The 21,284-nt window shown below is 36.4% G+C and overlaps 1 protein-coding gene across 2 annotated transcripts; it reads left to right on the top strand.

Moving 5' to 3' along the window:
• Window positions 1–904: 904 nt before the first annotated feature.
• Window positions 905–6,010, top strand: LOC107601645 (COUP transcription factor 2-like). Of its 2 annotated transcripts, none has more exons than XM_016293901.1 (3): window positions 905–2,109; window positions 3,139–3,684; window positions 5,488–6,010. In XM_016293901.1, exons 1-3 carry the CDS (start codon window positions 1,662–1,664, stop codon window positions 5,760–5,762), a joined length of 1,269 nt encoding a protein of 422 aa, XP_016149387.1. In that variant the 5' UTR covers window positions 905–1,661; the 3' UTR covers window positions 5,763–6,010. The 2 variants fall into 2 exon arrangements, with proteins under 2 accessions (XP_016149387.1, XP_016149388.1); XM_016293902.1 differs by having other exon boundaries at window positions 3,157–3,684; window positions 5,488–6,009.
• Window positions 6,011–21,284: the final 15,274 nt, after the last annotated feature.

Genomic DNA, 21,284 nt, shown 5'->3' with positions numbered 1-21,284 from the left:
TTCTGATCAAATTAAACAAATGTAATATTCACAAAAACATAGCTTGCACACATTCAGACACTTGATTTTTTTAATATATATATTTCATTTAATTATTTTTTTTTGTAGATTTTTTTTTATTTTTATTATTGCTGAAAAAGTATAGTTTCGCATAGCCTACATCATTGACATAGCTATGTCTTGATTACAATGTAAGTAGGCTCCTCGCACTTACAACAATAGCTTGTTCCCTCGTGGACGGTCTCTGTTTTAAATGTATTTGTCAGTACATTATTGACTTGAGAAAGTATATGCAGTTTCCTGCTTTATAACTAGACGTTAATGCGGATAAATTGATTAATGAAACTGACCAAACCATATAGGCTACGTTGCGGTCAGTCTATAGGTCGGTTATAACAAAAAGGTATGCAATGCATGTAACACACATTGGAAAATCAAAAATCTAAATGACAGAAATACCATTATGACCGAGATATTTTCATTCTGTGGTCACATAAGAGGGAATGTAGCATTTTTATTACATATATTTAAATTTGCATTTTAGAAAAGCCTCGGACCTATGTGGTGTGGAAAGCGGCTTTAAAAGGAATGCCAATCTTGTTTTTTATTTAAAATAAATACAAATAATGAACACGTATTACGATCATTTTCCATCGAACTGTGTACTAGCCTACTCTCTTTAGGACCAAGAGGCTCCACGACCCTTATTCCTGGCTTTGGCAAAGAACCAAGTAGCACAAGTGCCGACTAGCCAATAGGGTTCAGGGGGAGGTCCGTGAGGTCTGACCAGTTAAACACAGTCACTTTCCATATATGGCAACTCATCTCCATGGTAACGTGTGCTAAGTTGCAGCAGTCGTGTCAAAGTTCACTATATAGAGAGCTCAGTGAGCTGATCAGAGAGAAAGCATTCTGCCAGCCCAGCGCCTACAAATCGCAGTCACTTCCTAACCTCCCCCTTTTTAACATATTTGATCACTTTGATTCTCTGTTCTCTCTCTTATTATTTTTACGCGCATGAAGGAGGTTCTGTAGGTTGTGATCTTTTTGTTTTATTATCAGTCCTGCTTGCCGGAGAGTTGACTTCATATTTGACTCGAGCACAGGCTGCAACTGCGCGCGGCTGCTAGCGCTACCTCATCTGAAGAAAAGGAAGAAGCGGCAATATTTTTTTTGCCAGTTGTTGGTTTTCTTCAAGACTTTACGCTGGAACTTCTCGCGTGTCGCAAGTATCTTTGAAAGCTGCGTGTTTCTGTGCGTCCGAACGTCGCTACACGCGTGAAGTTATCAGTCCTGCTCTGTTCATATCTTCATCCGCAGTGTTTATTTCCCATTTCTTCCTTCATGGGTTTACTGGATGGATGACTGCAAGTGCCCCTGGACTTGGCCTCTTAGAACAAGGCTGCTATTCGTCTTGTCTTTGCTTCAGTTTTAGCCACATGCCAGGTAACGCTGTTTCAGTGAAGAAATAGACTACTGTTTGTCGTCGGTGCGCAACTTTGAACGGACATTCAGACTCTAACCCACCGTGCCGATCCTGAATTATTTATTTTACCTTCCTAAGTGATAAAGGCACCGTGCTGCGTTATTATTTCTTTAAACAAAGCATTCCGAAACCAAAAACGGGAAACAAAAAGTTTTCTTAACGTTGACTGATAGATATGGCAATGGTAGTGTGGAGAGGCTCCCAGGACGATGTGGCCGAGACCCAGGGCACCCTCTCATCGCAAGCCCAAGGAGGACTATCCCTTCCAACCCCTCAACCAGGCCAGCTAGGTCTGACGGCCTCTCAGGTTGCCCCTCCGACCCCTCAGACACCCGTTCAAGGACCCCCGAACAACAACACACAGTCCACCCCGACGAACCAGACGACGGAAAAGCAGCAACCACAGCACATAGAGTGCGTGGTTTGCGGGGACAAATCAAGCGGCAAACACTATGGCCAGTTTACATGCGAGGGGTGTAAAAGCTTTTTCAAACGGAGCGTACGAAGGAACCTCACTTATACATGCCGTGCCAACAGGACGTGTCCCATTGACCAGCACCATCGCAATCAGTGTCAGTACTGCCGCTTCAAAAAATGCCTCAAAGTTGGCATGAGACGGGAAGGTATTCGGATTTTTGTTGTTTTACTGCTGTCTTTGTCTTTGTATTTAGCCTAATTAAACCATGCATGCTACGTCCCCCTGTATTTTGTCCCCGACTCTTCTCTCTCAGTCTGCCCGACCACAGCACGCGAAGGAACCGCCTACAGCGCTCGAGTCTGAGCGTTATCTCGGCGCCCGTAATGCTCGAATAATGAACACTCTCTCAAGCGACTATTTCGCATTTTACGTGTTGGCAACGTTAAATTGATCACCACTTTTATTCGGAGACGAAAATATGGGCATTCGTCTTGGTTTTTAATAATATCGCTGCAGATATGCCGTGCGGTTATGGCGAGGGAGTGTGGAGAGGCAGCGTCAAAATCACACACACACACACACACACACACACACACACACACACTAGGGTAGGGTCTCCAGATCGACCGCAATCTACATTGCTCTTCTCCGATATAAAAGTAAATAATAATCACTGTTGCGCTTTTGTTTGTAGGCTATTTATGTGAATAAATGTTCCACCAGACACCCAGTTCGCTCGCAGATTCTCAATACACAGCAGAACTGACTCTGTCGCTAGCTAAATAGGTTAAGGGTTAGCATTCATGTCTTTCTTTGTGCATGTATTCACTGGGCTCATGTTGTCTACTATGAAACGTAAACACCAATCATTTGTAAAGTACGCTAGAATTTAAACAATTGCTAATATCTATTTTTCTGTTAAGTAAAACCTAGGATTTGACATTAATTATTTTCTGTGTATGCAGTGCACGGTGCAGAACATTATTGTGAGCATATCGTGTACCTAGTTTTTATTATTATTATTATTATTATTATTATTATTTCACTTAACAGTAGAATCATGAAAGCCACATAGTTTAAAAGCTCTGCACGTGTCAAGTGACATAGTTTGATTGTATTAATGCAGTTGGTGTAGATCTCTAAACAAATTGTGTGGTAACAACACACTAAGTGAAGTAGAAACAAGAGCAAGCTATGTTATGTTGTTGTAGAATTCAAGCATCAATATCTACAGTTTCTCATTTTACTGCAGCCGTGCAAAGGGGACGGATGCCACCCACACAGCCACACCATGGTCAGTTCGCCTTGACAAATGGGGACCCACTGCACTGCCATTCCTACTTATCCGGATATATCTCTCTACTACTACGAGCGGAGCCCTACCCAACTTCTCGGTATGGCAGTCAATGCATGCAACCCAACAACATCATGGGCATCGAGAACATTTGTGAACTGGCAGCCAGGATGCTGTTTAGTGCGGTAGAGTGGGCCAGGAATATTCCCTTCTTCCCAGACCTCCAAATTACCGACCAGGTTGCCCTTTTGAGGTTGACCTGGAGTGAGTTGTTTGTACTCAACGCTGCTCAGTGCTCCATGCCGCTCCATGTGGCTCCACTTCTGGCGGCGGCTGGGCTCCATGCCTCCCCCATGTCTGCGGACAGAGTGGTCGCCTTTATGGACCACATTAGGATCTTCCAAGAACAAGTAGAAAAGCTCAAAGCTTTGCACGTTGACTCTGCTGAATACAGCTGTTTAAAGGCCATCGTTTTATTCACGTCAGGTAAGTGTTCATTTTCTAAACTTCTGTTTTATATGTCAGTGTGTTTATACAGTAAAGAAACGTGGATTATTTTAATAAAATCTAAAAACCTTATGTGTGCTGGTTTTAGCCTATTTATCTGTAAACGTCATTAAAATACACTCGTCGTAATAGCCACGTAAGTGTAAATATTTTGCAGAGCTCTCTGATATTAATTTCAATGAGAAAGTAAAATTAGGAAAATTATGTATTCCCATATTTTTACATCGAACATAGTTTTTATCGTCAATATAATACAGCAATTATATTTAATGCTTAAGAATTTATTTTAACACTTAAGCTCTTTTAAAAATTAAATGGTGATGCAATTACTATTTTGTGACAGCCAGCAATACATAAAATATATTATTTATACGCATTCAAAATAATGGAAAAACATATGTTTGCCTATAGCGCCTATTAGCTACGTAGTCTTGATTTTTTTTTTAATAAAAATAAATAATAATAATAATAATAATGTAAATACAAATAACGTTAGAAAATGAGCACTGTCGACACTATCGAAATTCTAAATTGTAGCTTTATTCATATTTTGTTGTAGTTTCACAATACATAAACATAATAAGATCTTGAAGGGCAATCAATTATTTGTATTTATTTGCAATGACAGATATTAAGGATGTCATGCTGGAAGGGAGGGGTGAGGCTGTAGGAAAGGGAAGAAAGGCCTAATGCTCCGTTTACACATATCACAGCCCAGCTTTACTCTGGAGCCGATAGTTTAAATTGATAGATATGTTCACGTTGCGATAAACACCAGTGGCTAGTTTTGTTTAATTGTTCTTTATTGTGGCGGGCGACAAGACATTTTGTGCGTTGTTAAAAGCTCACAGTTCTTCCTTATTTTGTTAGGATGATCTAGAGATCCAAGACACATGCTGGACTCTTTCCAGAACTGGGTCATGACCCCGACTTCCTTTCTTTATTTGTGTATCACAGAGCTAAAGCGAAAAAAGTTTTACAGATTTAAAACTTCATGGCGAATATATTTTCTCGGAAATGTATGACTGGAAAAGCTTTCGTAGCCTACCAGTTGCACGATAAATATTGCCCCAGAATGCAAACATACTGTTTTGCTTCCTTTACATATAATGTTCCCTACAACAATAACATATAAATGGATCAAAACTTAAAAGAAGAAATAATAACGGAAAGTTGCTAACATTACACCTTTAAAAGTGCATGCCATGTATTGGCAGCATTTTGCAATCCCCTTATTGATGTAAAGTCTTATACCACCTCTTGTAGATATTTTGCACTTCGAGTTTGCTGTCGTTCAGTATGTTTTAAAAGTTTGGATTAAAGGGTGTGTTGCTATATATATATTGCCATTCTGTTTATCTTTTTGCCACAATAGTATGACCCACATGATGCTATATTGCTTTTTATGGGGATAACTTGAATCATGATTCAAAAGGTTTAGAACAACTCGTAGCCTACGCTGGAATGTTTACTCAATTAGCTCTCTTTTATAAAATACGAGTATAAACGATGTGTGTATCTCGTAAGGTATATGTATTTGAACGTAAAAACTAAAGTTAACTCGTATGGCACATTTGATTTTCAGAAAGCGAATGTTTTGTGCATTGCGTTAGTTGGGCTACATGCTATATATTGTGATGTGCAGTGTGTATATACTGGCGTAATAGCAAAGTTCAATGAAATAGTATGTGTTACTGTAGTGTGGCTTGTCGTTTTGTAAATTGATTGTCCAGGTGTAGCGCTGATGTTATAAACGTTTGATTATCTCTCCATTCCTTATAGATGCTTGTGGCCTGTCAGATGTGGCCCATGTGGAAAGTTTGCAAGAGAAGTCCCAGTGCGCTCTGGAGGAGTATGTTCGGAGCCAGTATCCCAACCAGCCAACTCGATTTGGGAAGTTATTACTGCGCTTGCCCTCTCTCCGTACAGTCTCGTCCTCGGTCATAGAGCAATTATTTTTCGTCCGATTGGTAGGTAAAACCCCAATTGAAACCCTCATCAGGGATATGTTGCTGTCGGGGAGCAGTTTTAACTGGCCTTACATGTCAATTCAGTAGGCAGAAGGAATGATCTAAGGGGCTGTGACTACAATAGTTAGCGCTTCTTTTGTAGAAGGAAACGGCTGTTACACGAGTTTACTTTCACGAAGAAAGACTTTCATTCAAAGACTGTGAATTTTAAAATTGAGACATTCAGTGAAGCCTCGAAATCCAGAGATTGCTCCCAATGTCATTCTGAACAGTTTGTTCTAATGTTTTTTGTTTGTTTGTTGTTGTTTTTTTTAAATAAATGCAAAGATGAATAAATCAATAAATAAATTACCCACTAAAATTAATACAAAAGGAAAAAAGGCAAGAAAAAAAAACAATTAAAGGATTTTCATAATCTTTTCGGGGACAGCAAAACTATAAAGTGCATTTAAGCGACAATTTGGAAAGATTAAGAAGAGAAGAAAAAAAAAAGTTTTTTTCCTAATTGCTTTATTGTCCTGTGTCCATGTATCTATAGCTGTTTTTTGTAATTTTTGTTCCTCCTTTCTGGTTCCAAACCGGCCTGTGATTCTGTAGTATGCAGTTGGTGTTTTTTTCCCTAATAACCGTGGCTTCTTCTAAAACAGTTCAGTGTTGTAAAGACGTTCTTCGAGAATTCGAGAATTAAAACTCAATCCACAGCAATATAGGCTATGCTTAATGCTGCTAGCGCACTTACTCTATTGATGTCCCTTAATGAACAAGAGTAGGGATTATTTTCATGATCGACTCAAACTTATATACACAACATGCCAGAGCACTATTAATGTTCTAATGTCTTACACCACTCTTCTAACTGATATAGACACCCCTAAATCATTATCCCCCAAAATGGACGCAGGAGCAATACTCCACTCTGCAAAAAGTATCAGTTATAAGCGCCACAAAAGTATTTGCAAAATCTCATCGTATTTGGTTGACAGTTATGACCTGTCTTCATTTTTTTTAAATATATATATATATATATATATATATTTGGGTTAGGGAATGGTCGTCAGGTTGTAATGCAAATAGTAGAACAACGTGTTTGATTTGACAGTTTAGGAGACCCCCACTTAATATTTTCAGATGTACTACAGGAACCTACCTTAAGTTGCGCCCATGCGAATTCTCGCTCAAGTGTTTTACCACAGTAAACTGTATTTTGAACGTGGGGGAAATAATGGGCCATCATTATTTTAATGATAAAGCAGCAGTATTAATAAGACGTCCCTATAAATGTCTCTCAACACTTAAAGCATTAAAGTGCCTGTACAGCGCAAATGTGTTATTAACGGTTACTGAAGTCTTTACACAATGGGGAACACGCTTAGAATTTACAAAGTAAGTCTTATAATTGTTCATTTCACTTGAAGATAAAAAAAATCACAAGTAGAGGCAGTATTCTTGTAAATATAGGTCAATTCATTTCAAGGACTTTTCTTTATACAACGTATATGTGATTAAGAATAAAACTGTGGTTGCCAATTTTTTTCGGTAATACAAATGTCTTCAAATGAGTGACAGACTTAGCTAGTAGCACTGAAAGTTCTGTTTGTAATGTACATACATATTAAGACAAATGTTTTTTTTTCTTTCTTTCTTTTTCATGTATTTAGACTGTGAATGCATGGCCACAGGTCGCTAACCTATTTTACCTTTGATATATATATATATATGTATATATATAAATGTAAATGTTTTTGACTGTATAGATATAATCTGTGCATTCAGTACACTAGCCCTTGTATTTAAAAAGACAAAAAAAAATTGGAAAAAAATGTTCGACGATAGGTTGACACTTAACAGGGTGAGCTGGTTTGGAAAGGGGTGGCTATTTTGACTTGGTGTTCTGCTCCTTTTCGGTCTGTAACAGATGCCTTGTGTGTATGTGTGTGAAAGCTTGCAATTTCGTCCTTGTTTTGAGGCTTTTCTTCAGCACACAAGACACCATGTTGTAATTGGATAAAAAGGGATCATATTGTGTAGTTGATTGAACAGTTATTTTGGGCTGTTCTCTGTCACATATGGACCAGTGAATGATACATGATTGTAATTATGAACAGTTTAAACTGACCCACGTTTTTATATAAATATATAAAATATATTACTGCAGGGTATTGATAACGTATAGATACTTTTTTATTATTATTGATTATTATTAATTGCAAGTGATATACGTGAGTGTGTGTGGAAGTTTATAGTTGAAAACAATTCTTGTTTGTTTGTGTTAGCCTATTGTAAACAAGCATTCTGCTGTAAATTTGTTCTTGGTATTAAATTATAATTTATGAATTTGAAATCAAAAGGCTTTCAATGTTGTGTTATTCATTAGCAGACACATCTGTCTGTTCTATTGGACAGTGAACTCATGCTCTGTCTCAAACTGCTGAAGGTTGGGTTTACGTATGTGTGTATGAGAGAGAGACGAGGGGGGGTGCGAGGGTGACTCCGAGGTTTGGCATGGGAAATTGTCCAGGTTACGTCTAAATTTGGCTATGTAAATACAAGTGCACAGTGCTGCAGCTTAAAGTGAGAAAGTACGCTTTTGATTCGCCCTCTAGCACTTTACTTTTTACACATTAATATTAATCCGTCTTTGATAAAACAATAAGGAAACATTAAGTATCATGTCATTCCTGCTTACCAGATAATAGATTGTGTGTATATGCGCAGAGGTTCTTGCTCATTGCCTTGTTGGGCATCACTATCCATTTTATACATAAAATCTTCTCAGCGCAGGTTGACACGTCCGAACTGAAGTCGCATGAAGTGCAACATTGGACGTTCAATACATGTCAAATGAAATGCCATCTTGTTGTAAACGTGACAAATGACAAAATGCAGACCCACTGTTTGTTCTACCTCAAAAGCAGTATTTTATATGTCACATTTGGGGCTATCTGTTTGAGGACACCAAGCGTGTGAAGCCATCCTGTAAATTGCGCCTTCAACTTGGTGTCCTATTAGTTGAGTCAATATGGCGTCTTGCAATTCAAAGCAAGCTACGGCTCCCCGGAGCAAAGTGGTGTCTTGTAATAGAAACCACATTGCTAGGAGAAAAGGCCCCCTCAATAGACACCGACCCCCCCCCCCCCCACGAAAAAAAGCTACAGACAGAAACCGTTTAAAAAAAACCCGCTTCAGACAGAAACCGTGTTAAAGTTTTGTCTTAAAGAGAGAGTCTTAAAATGCATAGATATGCTTGATATTTTCACTGTCAATGTAATTAAAACTTACTTTTCTTTTTACGTAGGGTTATGTAGCCAAATTTAACAAGACCACAGCTAGCTCATTAGTTTCTCCCTAAAATACAATCAATTTCCAGATCTCGTTTTTCAAATTCTATTACTTGGGTAGCCTATAGCTTTGAGGGGAAAAAAGCTAACACCCTGACCCCAAATATATCTTTGTTTCACTTTATTGTTATGATATTTGACCAGGCACACTGAGATAAAGTAGTTTAACTTATGATGGCTGATGATAAATGGGACGAACAATAATGGTAATCAGACCACTACCACCATTGCTTGTTTTTGTTCAACTGTATAATAATAATAATGATAATAATAATATTTATTTATTTATTTGCTTGCTTGCTCCTTTTTTCACTAAAGATTTGGGGTCCTCCCTGAAACTGATCAGGAGGGCAAGAGTTATAACGTAATTCTGGTAAGTTTGTTTAGGGGCTATCGGTAAAGACCTGTTAAGATGATCGGAAATGATTGGTGGATGTTAGATATTGTTTTAAAGGTGGTCCAGGATGTGTGTTTGATGAGTGCACTAATATATGTAGCAGAGGAAGGCTTGCAATTATGACACAGTGATGAGACCTATTAACTACTCGAGATACTATTAGTAGTTGCTTAATGATTACATTGGCATTGCATGCTTTAAATAATAATAATAATAATAATAATTCCAGTATGTAGGCTAAGTCTTTAAAACATATTCCACAGTACACAAACTTCACAGATATTAAGTGGTATGGTAATATATTTGGTCAAAGATGAATTGTCAGTTCCTTCGCTTTAAATGCACGTTTTGCTTTGATAGGCTTACTAGAGCAGGTTAGTAGTAATTTGGATCAATCTTCACAGGCTTGATTTTAGTTGACAGAGCATGTGTTGAGGCTGAACTCTATAATTTGCACTTCTGTTCTTTTATTAGCGTCGGACAACGAACTAATGAGGTTTCCCTCAGTAGGCTACAATGTCACTTTTATTTATTTCTTCGTGGAAAAAGTACTATGGGATATGGCTGGCCAACCGAGCTAACAACAAATGATTTCTAACTGCTTCTCCGTTGATTAACCATAGATATAGCATACATTTTAAACTCGTGTAAAGCATGTCGATATTCTTGCAAGTGCGAGGGATTTTTTTTTCATAAAGGCGTTATTATGTGATGTAGGTTCGTCAAAACTGTCTCAAAAATCGTTACTGTGCAAATGTGTTGTCTTGTGCTGGCGGTCGCGAAGGGTTGTATTGCTCGGTTACCGCCATCAGCATCGTCTACACTAAACTGCAGATGTTTCTAAAATAATGAAATATAGGCTCATTTTAAAAGTTAGCAAATAATTATCTGGCCTACCTGTAGTAGGCCTACTGTAGCAAATAACACTGTTTGTTTCGGAGGTTTTCAACTTAATTTTAATATCAAGCTCGTGATGACCTGGCTTAACCATTAGGCTACTATGTCTTCAAGCTAAGTGTATGTGGTTTTGTCGATCGGTTATACATCGGTTAGAGTCCTTAGCAAAAGTCATCATAGCTTTGATATAAGTAGGCTCTCATATGCTCGCTTGTGTTGTTCGTATGATGAGCTCGACGAAGGAAGAGCCAGCAATTGGTTTCCATAGCGACCTCCAAAGAGCAGCGATAATAAGCAAAGCATAGACCCCCACTCCCTCAGAAAAAAAGACAATTAAACGTTTGTGTTGTTCCTTCACGTCACTTGAGTATCAGGCTATTTCTGTTTCATTATATTTATTGCCCCTCGAAGAATTTGCTTAATATAGAGGGGACCTGTCCATAATTCCAGCCCTCAGATTTATATCAGTTTATATGAGAAAAACTCTCGTCACCACCTTAGTATTTTGGCTTCTCAAATAATGAGGTACTTTGGAGAACTTTTGTCTGACGTCATCTATATTTGCTGCAAATTGCGTGGAATGTTCTGCAACGGAGCAATTAAACAATTTAATGCGGCTTAGTCTAGCACATAAACTGTTTAAGTAAATGCTTGTATTTTCGATAATCTTCATATTAACCATTATATGGTTTTTACAAAACCGCCAAATGCATGATTGGGTCAGTAGCCTATGCCTTGACATTCTTTCTTTATATATATATATATATATATATATATATATAATTCTAAAATGGAGCCATAAAAATATTCGTATTGGTTACCCAAAACATAACATGCTTCATTGCGATGTATGTGTATTTTTCCCTGTCCGTCTGTCTTTGTTATTTTGAATAAAGTGCTTTAAAATAGACTTGCTGCTCTCGGCTCGGTGGGTTCCTCTCTCTAAATGTTAGAAAATTGTGCCATCTACCCGCTATTCACAGAACTGTCACTTCCAGGACCTCCCGAGACCTTGAGCCAACTTTAACACAAAGGGCGAGACTGAGGGGGTTGGTGAGATGCTTCGAAGTGTAGTCTGTTCAGTCTGGGCTAAAACAAGCATTAAATCAATAACATTAAATACTTTAAGCTTGAGATATTATTTTAGTATAACTTACAACGTAACAAAGTAAGGGGAGGGATTACGTCACTGCATAGGCTATAGAAACCATTGCACATCCCATCCCCCATTATGGTTTATAAAAACATTGTTCCCAAAACATTTTCGATTGCTCCATTCATACAATAATGTGTCAAATCCTTGAGGGTGAAGAATGTTCGGTTATTTTTACCAAGTCAGATCACATCATAATCTATGAACTAACGCAGAAGACATTAAAAGAACAGTAAAACACGATAGGCACAATAACGCTGATAAAGTATTTGTTTAGTGTTACTCATGCTGTTAATAATAGCTAATATTTCCGTTTTATCAGCCATACGTCTTTCTTGTAATGAAACATCACAAAGTCTTTGGTAAAGTTTTTCTCTTCCCACCGTTTTGTTGGAAGCAGAGGAGCAGATCACATAATGATCTTTAGCACAGTTTCAAATGGACGGGTTAATTCTTGTATCATTCATTAGCATTCCCAGTAGCCTACACGGGTTCCTCTCAGACATCTGTCTAGTATACCACACGTCTTTACAATGACTTCCATTCACTGATTCTTGAGCGTTCTTTGGGTATTTTCTTGCGCTAAACGTTCGGTAGGTTTTTAGATCAATGTGCATTAACCTCTACCTATTTCGTCCCCGTTTAAGCTACGTTAAGTTAAGAACTTGGGTAAGTGAAATATGCCTTTACCTCCGAAAGGGAAAACATAGGTCAACATTAAAGAAACAATAAAAAAGCAACAGTTGGACCAATGCACATAGTATTACAAAGGGGCAGGCTGCTTACAATTTACAACACATTTTTAAATATTGTACCGTCTTTGTGTTGACAAGTGTCATTTGCTAATACTCGGCAACTTGACTAACATCTTGAACCGAATGACTCCTTTCATTTTGAGTCCAGTTCTAAGATTTATATTTTGTCTAAAGCACCCATATGTAGCATCGCTTCAAGTCGATAATACCCTGTTTATTTTCCGACTGAGAAATGCCTGAATTTAAAGACTTAGACATATAAAGGGTAAAGAGGAAAACTTTAGCGAACAACGTCAACAAAAACTGATACCTGTAAAAAACGGCCTTCTACCGACTGCACACGCTGTGTCTGCTGCCAGAGTTAAACGCTGGCCTGAGTCAGTGAACTCACTTTACTGCGCGTGAGAGAGGATCCAATAGGAGGAGAGAGAGAGAGAGAGAGAGAGAGAGAGAGAGAGAGAGATCTGAAGCGCAAAATGAAAGGCAGTCATGGTACCATATAAACTAATATGTATAACTTGGATTTTGATTTGAACAAAGTAAGACGAATGCAAATCTGTTTCATACAGTAGTTAGAAAATAATTAAAAACAATCAGGTTTCAAAGGAAATTACGTTTTACAGAGATAACTTTTTGAACGCTAGAACTGCCTTTCGTATGTTTATATGTTTAAGCACAAGTAATTGATGTAAAATCTAATTTGATGATAAATGCACGTTTTTGTTGAGAGCGTTCGAGGATCACAGTCTGATTTTTAAAAAAAAAAAATTATTAGGATGTAGGGTCTGTTTAAATAATGTTATAAAAAAAATGTCATTGTCCATTGGCTATCTTAAAGGCATCTTAGTGGTAACATCAAGGGTTTAAATATTTCAGAGTGATCATAACCATACTGAAGAAAGACAAATGTGTATTTTTTTTTAAATCCTACTGCTTCTGCTACTATTGCTGCTGCTATATTATTATTATTACTATTATTAGTAGTGGTATTATTATTGGTGGTGGTGGTGTGTTATTGATGTCGTTATGGAGAAATTGTATTTGCATTATTGATACTATTTTTCATTGTGTATGTAGCCTTTGTCTTGTAATATTTACTTGTTAAGCGTCTCAGTATTATTAACCCCCTGAGCATACGAATAACAAGTGTAAATTCTTGTAGTAGGCTATATAATATAAAAAGGTGTTTGCATATATTGAACAGATACCAGTTTTATAAAAGAGTACAGGTTTTCTCCTAGGTCCGCTATGAAATGTGCTCTTAAAAAAAACATTTCGGGATGAAAAGCGTGTGTGATCAAACAAAGAACCGTTCACTACTGACATGACGTTACTTATGATTTAATGAATGATTGATTAATAAAATATTATTACACATTTTTGTTGCTTCTTTTGGGGAATCATTCGTTGTGTTATTTAAACATGTGTAACACATTAACGGGATGATACGACACTTCTCATATACCCGTGTTTATTAGATTAGAGCACGATAACTCAACCGTCAAAATATATTTCTAAGATAGCAGTGTTTCAACGCGACGCAAATATCCAATCCTCTCAACAAAGCAGTGTAAAAAGACACCGAACGACGAAGGCCTTGGGTATCTTTGTCCTCTTCTCAATCGCTCCGTAAAGAGCCATGCCTCACTAAGTACTAAGTACAGTTTGAAAATTAAATGGACAGAAAAGTTGGTTATTATCACAACTTCTTTTCAAACACAAGATTGTAATATTGACGTTCATTGCACAGGTTGTGAACTCACCTTTGAATATTAGCTAGTGGATCAGACAATTGTACAATCAGATGCACAGTTCACAGCATTTGAATAAAAAAAAAAAAATAAAATAAAATATCGCTTCGTTTTAAAATGTACGGCGTACGTAATCCTTAAAAAAAATAATAGCATCTTTTTTCCTCCATCAAATCAACAGTTGGAAACAGGAGATTCTCCCCTATACTATCTCGAATTGTGTGCGGCAGCATCAGTTTGAGATGTACAACTAAACATCTGAACACTGAGTGCACAGTGATAGCCTACTTAGAGAGACACAGACCCCGACACCCGCGCCATCGCTTTCATGATAGCGGGCGATGTCAGTTCTAGAGACACATGCTCCCTGTTTCTTTTTTTCAAGATCATTAGCGGCCCCCTCCAGCTACAATCCTTGCATGGATTGAACAATAAGACACGGGTGCATTAAATTCTCAAGCACTGCTGCCAGTCATGCTGAGAGAGGCAAGCATGTTGTCGACTTCAGTATGGAAATGCTTTAAGAAAGAAAATACAGCTCAATAGTGCAGGGAAAATAAAATGAAGGGAAAACATAGAGATTTATTTGTATATAAGTAGAAAAAAACACTAATGTATATATACTAATATATATTAATTTAGAGAGCAATACAGGAATTTCATAAATATGGTTTGAACTGGGTTTCATTTTGCTGTCTGCGTCAAAAACACAAGTAACGGACATCTCCCGGTTAATCAGGCATGTTTTTTTCACTGAGGGTGCTGTTTTACATTTAAAAGCAAGATGGCGCTATTTTTTGTTCATCTGTCAAAAGAGAGGTTCTTTTACTACCCGCTGGTTTTGTCACACATGTCGAAGTTATCACACATTGTCTTTGTCATTGGTTAATGTTGATATATTACACACTTATCAAAAGTTTAACAAATGTCAAGAAAAAAAATAAAGATTTTTTTCAAATATCCTTTTTTTTTTGTACTTTCTTGTACTTATACTTTTTGTAAGTCGTGCGTTTTACTTCTGGGTTTGAAGACTAATCGTGAAGCACAAAAAAAAATCAACAAATAAATAAATCTGTACATTTGTTACAGATATTAATTTGTTATCTGTAATTTATTATCACTCAATTTATTTAAGGCATTAAAATGAACTGTAACTGTAATGCAAAAGCTGTAAATGGCTTTTATATCGTTAAAGTCTCGTACTTAAAGACAGTTTTGCATTCCTTTCCAATTTATTTATTTATTGCAAATGTTATTTACAGTTTGTTTTGCTGCTGACTTTGTTATTTTGTTCATGCTTCTGCAGTTTCACGTGTGTTTGTACATTCGGATAACTTGATGATTAATGTTGCATTTCTCCTTATCTTTTTGTTTTTCAAAAATACGTTTTGTAAGAGAATTCACATGGATTGTGGGATTTAGGCGAAGGAATGCATGCTGTTTGTTATAGAGATATAATAAACAGTATCGACTGAAAATTGGATGACTCGGATTTTATTGGGAATCTGGTAAAAACGTGTTGTCTGTTAAAAAGAAATCTCACACACTAGATAATACCGGTAATTTAAAAAAAGAGAACAACAGCAGTTTAGGAATAAAGAACTGTGACGTTTTGATACACACGTATACTTTATAAATGTACGGTTGATACCCTATAATACCTTATTATAATACATGTATTTATTATTATTATTATTATTATTATTATCATTATTATATTAAGTTTAAAAAATTGTATGATTTTAACACTCAAACTTAGTAGGCCTATGTTTTCTTATCGTTTCCTTTAACTACAGCATACAATAATTCAGTAATTTAAATTTCAATTAAAGTATAATTGAATTTTAGTATATATGTTTACTTTAACTAACTAAACCTAATTATGTCATAACGTCAGGCTTCCATGCGGACAGTTTTGGGAACAAATGTGCACAATTTACAAGAAAGCAGATTTCTAAATAACTGACCTCCACGATCGACCCACTGAACTCTTTTTTTCTCTCTTAGCTGTCTTGCATTGTCCACTTCACGTCCACTGACAACTGCAAGTCTTACAAAATTATATGTAAAAATAATAATAATAATAATTTTATTTTGATTATCAGGGTTTTTTAACAATTGAGAAATATTGTAATTTGTAACGTTTCTGAATTTGATCGATTATTATTATTATTATTATTATTATTATTATTATTATATTAGTGTAACTTTGCCATTTCTAAAATCTGCCCTTCTTTTCGCGTTGTATGTACAAAATTATTACCGGGTGTTACTTCATAAATAAATTATTTCAGAAAGTAATGTGCAACAACAACAATAATTGTATTATTATTATTATTATTATTATTATACAATCAGTGCTATATGCTTTAATCAGACAAGCAATATAATTCTGCCATTACACACAATAACACAATAACACAATAATAGTCACATTAGTTGAAACAGAGGATCTGTTTTGAGAATTTTAGATCGAATGTGGAGTCTTCAGTCTCGTGCCCATATGTCTTGGCCAGTTCTCTGAACTTTATCGCTAAATGTAAACAAGTTGTCAGTCTGGAAATAATCTTCTTTACTTTTTTATTAGAATGAAAATTCAATCTCCCAAACTCAGATTAGGCTGATGAGATTTTTTTTGTCATTCCTTGTCACTGGTTGGGCCAGACTTCGTAGGACAATAATGTGGCAATTGTGGATGCTATGTGACCCATAAAATTTGAGGGTGGCTATTCTGGCTTTGGTATATAATTATGCAAAACACTTTGTATAAAGACTTGCCATCCGATCTAATGATAGGGCCTACAGTCTCATTTCAAAAGAGGGAGGGTCCCACAACATATTCACCCTTAAAAACAGGGAGGGAAACCTGCATTCTGATAATTCAAGGTATACTACAAACTAACAGTAATAATCAAGTCATTGTGTATTTCGTTTATATGAATGCATAACTGCAATTGTTTCAGTAATGGCAACCAAGAAACAAAAAACACAAAATACATGCTTTTAAATTATGTAACAAAACACTTAATATCCAACACACTAAAAAAACATGATATATTTTCATACGAAAAACAAGAAGCAGCATTTGTCTTATAGTATATTGCTGTTAAATTCAAAGCTATTTGTGCAGCCGCATAATGGTAAAATGAACGCAACAATAGTCTTTTTCATTAGTTTATTATATAGTGTATTATTATACTAATTATGATTATAGTATATATGTATCCCCCATGGACCTCAAGTTCTTCTTTTAGCACTTCGGAGACAACTTTAACGATTAGGTTCGGCATTCCTGTAAACCACAATCCTAACATCACGTTTAATTGCGTTAAAGGTTATCTTAAAATCATGTGGTGTCCCAAATCAGTTAGATATGCGTTATTATGCATAACTGAAGTGCATCTTTATGGGAGCTGTCAGGTCCAAGGGTGCTGAACTAAGGCCTAAAGTTTCTTTAGCCTCTCCAGGGATTTTCCTCTGCAAAACAGAACTACTATGTTGTTGCTGAAAGTCGAGACGCCGAATAAACTGATTGTAATAGAATATATATATATATACATGTATATGTATATGTATCTTCACACAGAGATGAATGAAAACGGCCCAGGATAAACGCTTTTAAATTGAAGGAATGTAATGTAGAATATTACAAAGGGCCTCTGCATTCGCATCTTCACTATAGAGTGACTATTAATTTCTTAGCTCTTAGCTTAGCTCAAACATTTGCTGCATTTGTAAATTGTAATATTTTTAAGTATACATTCATTGCACTTAGTTATATTGATCAAAGTATGCATACATAAACTTTTAGATTATTCTGTTTTGGAATTCAGGCCTATCGTGTCATGCAAACTGGTAAATACAGTTTTAAGCCCGATTTGTTTTGTTTGTTTATTTAAAAAAATGTTGATTCTCGGAAATAATATAGCCTACCTTGGTTGTGCAATAATTAAAATACAACAGTATTTTGTTTTGTGCACTTTTGTTTCGGATACACTGGACAGGAACGGGAAACCTCCTTTCAAATTGCACTTAATAATAAAAAAGAGAGATTATGGCCTACGTAATACTGCTTTAAAAACGATGCTTTTAGAATAACTTGTTTTGGAAGTTACAGTACTATTCAAAGCTTCGTGAAACCGAACCTAGTAACCCCAACAAGGAGAATAATTATTCATTTTATTACAAGTAATTATAAGTTGTTCTCCCTACATTGTATTTTATGTGTATGCACATTTAAACACTGTGCTGACCGACAGAGGTGTGAATCTGTGAGCTTTTCTACCAAATGAAGTGGCAGCAGAGAGAGAAATAAAGAGATGTGCAGCTGTCAGGGGTCAGGCGAGCTGAGATTGCTTCCAGAGATCCTTTGAAAAAATCACACGTTTGAAGGCTTAGTGCTGTGCTGCCTTCGCATTTCAAGCTCAGATCAGTGAAATAAAGGGGAGAAAAAGAGAGGCGGAGAGAGAGAGAGCGAGAGGCAGACCGAGAGAATAAGACAGATATCCGCTAAAGAATTCACGATGAACAGAGGATTGGTCTGGAAAGAGACATTTTGGGAAACGAGAGAGGATCCGTGTTTTGCTCAATAGAGAACAGAGATGGTCATTTTTACTATTACAAGCAATGTAGCCTATAACACAATTAAAGGAGCGCTGTTTAATTATGCTGAGCCTCAGTGAGTCTGTGTGGGTGTTTGAAGAGTGTAAAAAGTATAGAGCACAAAAATAAGCACTGAATGCTATCTAATTAACTATAAATGACGAAATAATTTATCACATGCACTAACACGCAACACTGGACAACTCAGGATAGTGAATTTGTGCACACCCCTTTCCAAAAGTGCACCCCCTTTTTCAATAATTATAATTATTATCACTTATTGTTTGCCACTGGGACAATCAAATAAAGGTCAACGTCACAAAACGATATACGTTGTCATTTGAGCCGTAATTTACATTGAAATCTAATTTTGTCTGGTTATGATTATGTGGAGGTATTTTATCTTATATCATTATACCGGAATTAGAAACCAGAAGGAACAGAGCATCGAAAGTATTGCTCGAAATTTACTACGCTCATAGTAAGTTAAAATTCAGACCCAGAAAGCAAAACAATAAATTAATTAATAAATTAAAACACTCTAGGTTTGATTTATGGCAATTTTCTGCTTCTATACGGGTTATTCTGTAATCTATCGAAAGAAAAAGCCAACAAACGGAAACATTTTGTTTTTACTGTCATTTTGCAGAAGAAAAAAAAACATTCTTTGCTCTGTAATTTACCTTGGAGACTATTTATTAACTAATACAGTGTTAATGGATATGATTAACAACAACAATAACAATAATAGGAATGATATAATAGGAACTACGAAATAATAATAATAATAATAATAATGATAATAATAATAATAACTGTATGTATGTATTTATTTATTTAGCAATTTTATTTAACAATCATTTATTAATTCGTTTCGCTGAACCATTAAATAATATCAAAAAGTTTGAAATGAAAAAATATATATATCTCGGAAAAAGTGGGGAGAAAATACATGCGCAGGTGATGTACATGTAATTTTTTAGCTGTTTAGTGATTTGCATTAAAGTTGTAATGCATTTGGTTTTATGACAGATTTTTGAAAATGTTTTTCTTTCTCTCGTGTGAATACATGATGGACATGGTAAGATTTAAAAATGGTCCATTGACACCATGCTCTATATTTTTATGCTCAACATGAAGTCCTCAATGACTTCATGACACCTTCCCATATGGTCGTAGCACAACATGCCACTAGCTTTGCTCCTTGGGCTGTGCCATTGGTTGACAAGTCTATTAAGGGGATGACAGGCGTAGAAGCCCATTTACACCATAGGTCTCCTACCCAGACCTATACTGACACATGTGAAGATGTAGACATAGACCTTGACCCCTGTCAAAGCTCTTGTGCAAGACTTACTTTTGATATTTTGATAGCATCAGAGAGCCTTCTTGCAGGGCCAGCCTGAGCATGTCTACATCTTTTGTGCCGATGTTGAATGGGTGGCTATGTTCCACTGTTCTTTAAGATGTCGTACAGATCATTTCTAACACACATCAATGTACTTTGAATGATGTGAAATTGACACCTCTTGTTATTGATGACAATACTGATATGAATATTCACTCGCAAGAAGGCATTTCTTTCTTTTGATTTTCCCACACAACCTCCCCCTTCTAAGCCTCAAGCAGTCCTACCATATTTCCCATTAAAACAGTGGCAGGTGCCAATAGTTTTAGTTTTTCATGTTTTTTAATCTGTCCTGTGGCTTTTAGAGGTGTGGAACATGTAAATCCCCAATAGATTTATAATCATTACAGTCTTTGGACATTCAGACATTCATGCTTACTGCTTCATTTTTCACCTTGACAAGGATAAAAGACTGAGACTGAGTTATTTTTCTTCATGACCACTTTTTCATGCTTTTGGTTAAAAAAAAAGTTACTCTAGACAATACTTATGAACGAACCAGGTGATAATGGACTTTTCTGTCAATCCAAAATTCTACAGATGAAAGTCATCCAGACAGAATTTTCATTTTTGGGTGAACATTCTCTTACAGGTCTAATAAAATAATGTAAAAGTTATCATCTGAAAAAGCATTTATATGTGGTGAACTTCCTCCTTCTTGGGACTGCCTGGAGTTGTTCCATCAACCAAAACACTGAGACCCCTTGCAGACAGTATGTGTTGTGCAGCTCTGATCTGGGCTATGACAGGGTACTCTAACAATATTAGTCTGTCGAACATGCTGGCCGAGCTGCCACTTTCAATTTGCCCGTGACCTCTTGGCCAAAAAATGGGGGAGAAGTGGCAGAATGCAGGACTGAAAGCTGGTATTATTTGTCTGACAGCTTCACTCATCTGGAAGTAATGCAAAATGCAATTCATATTTACACTCCATGACCTTGTGCTAGAGGAACAGAGCTATCTACATGCAGACCAGTGAAGCAGATATATCAATAAATTTGTCAAAATGTTTATTTCCTTATCATTATCACAAGTTGAAGTTACGCACAAGGGCTATGACTGATGTGCCGGGTTGTTAACATTTAGGTCAGTGCTGTCATTACAGTGCATGGCAGCCAAAGGTATTGACAAACCACCTTGGACAACAAGATAACATGGAATTGAAGAATAGAAGTCTGATATTAAATGGAAGTATTTTTTGTTGTTGTTTGTTTGTTTCATATTTGTGCATGTCTATGCATTTTTTAACATAATTTCTCTATGTTGCTTAAGTTCCTTAAAACCACATTTCAAAGTGCACCTGAGACC

Source organism: Sinocyclocheilus grahami, unplaced genomic scaffold (genome assembly GCF_001515645.1).
Source record: "Sinocyclocheilus grahami isolate Dianchi unplaced genomic scaffold, SAMN03320097.WGS_v1.1 scaffold309.1, whole genome shotgun sequence".
NCBI lineage: Eukaryota > Metazoa > Chordata > Actinopteri > Cypriniformes > Cyprinidae > Sinocyclocheilus > Sinocyclocheilus grahami.
The sequence above is the reverse complement of the archived record's forward strand: the minus strand, read 5'-3'. Positions and strand labels throughout refer to the sequence as shown.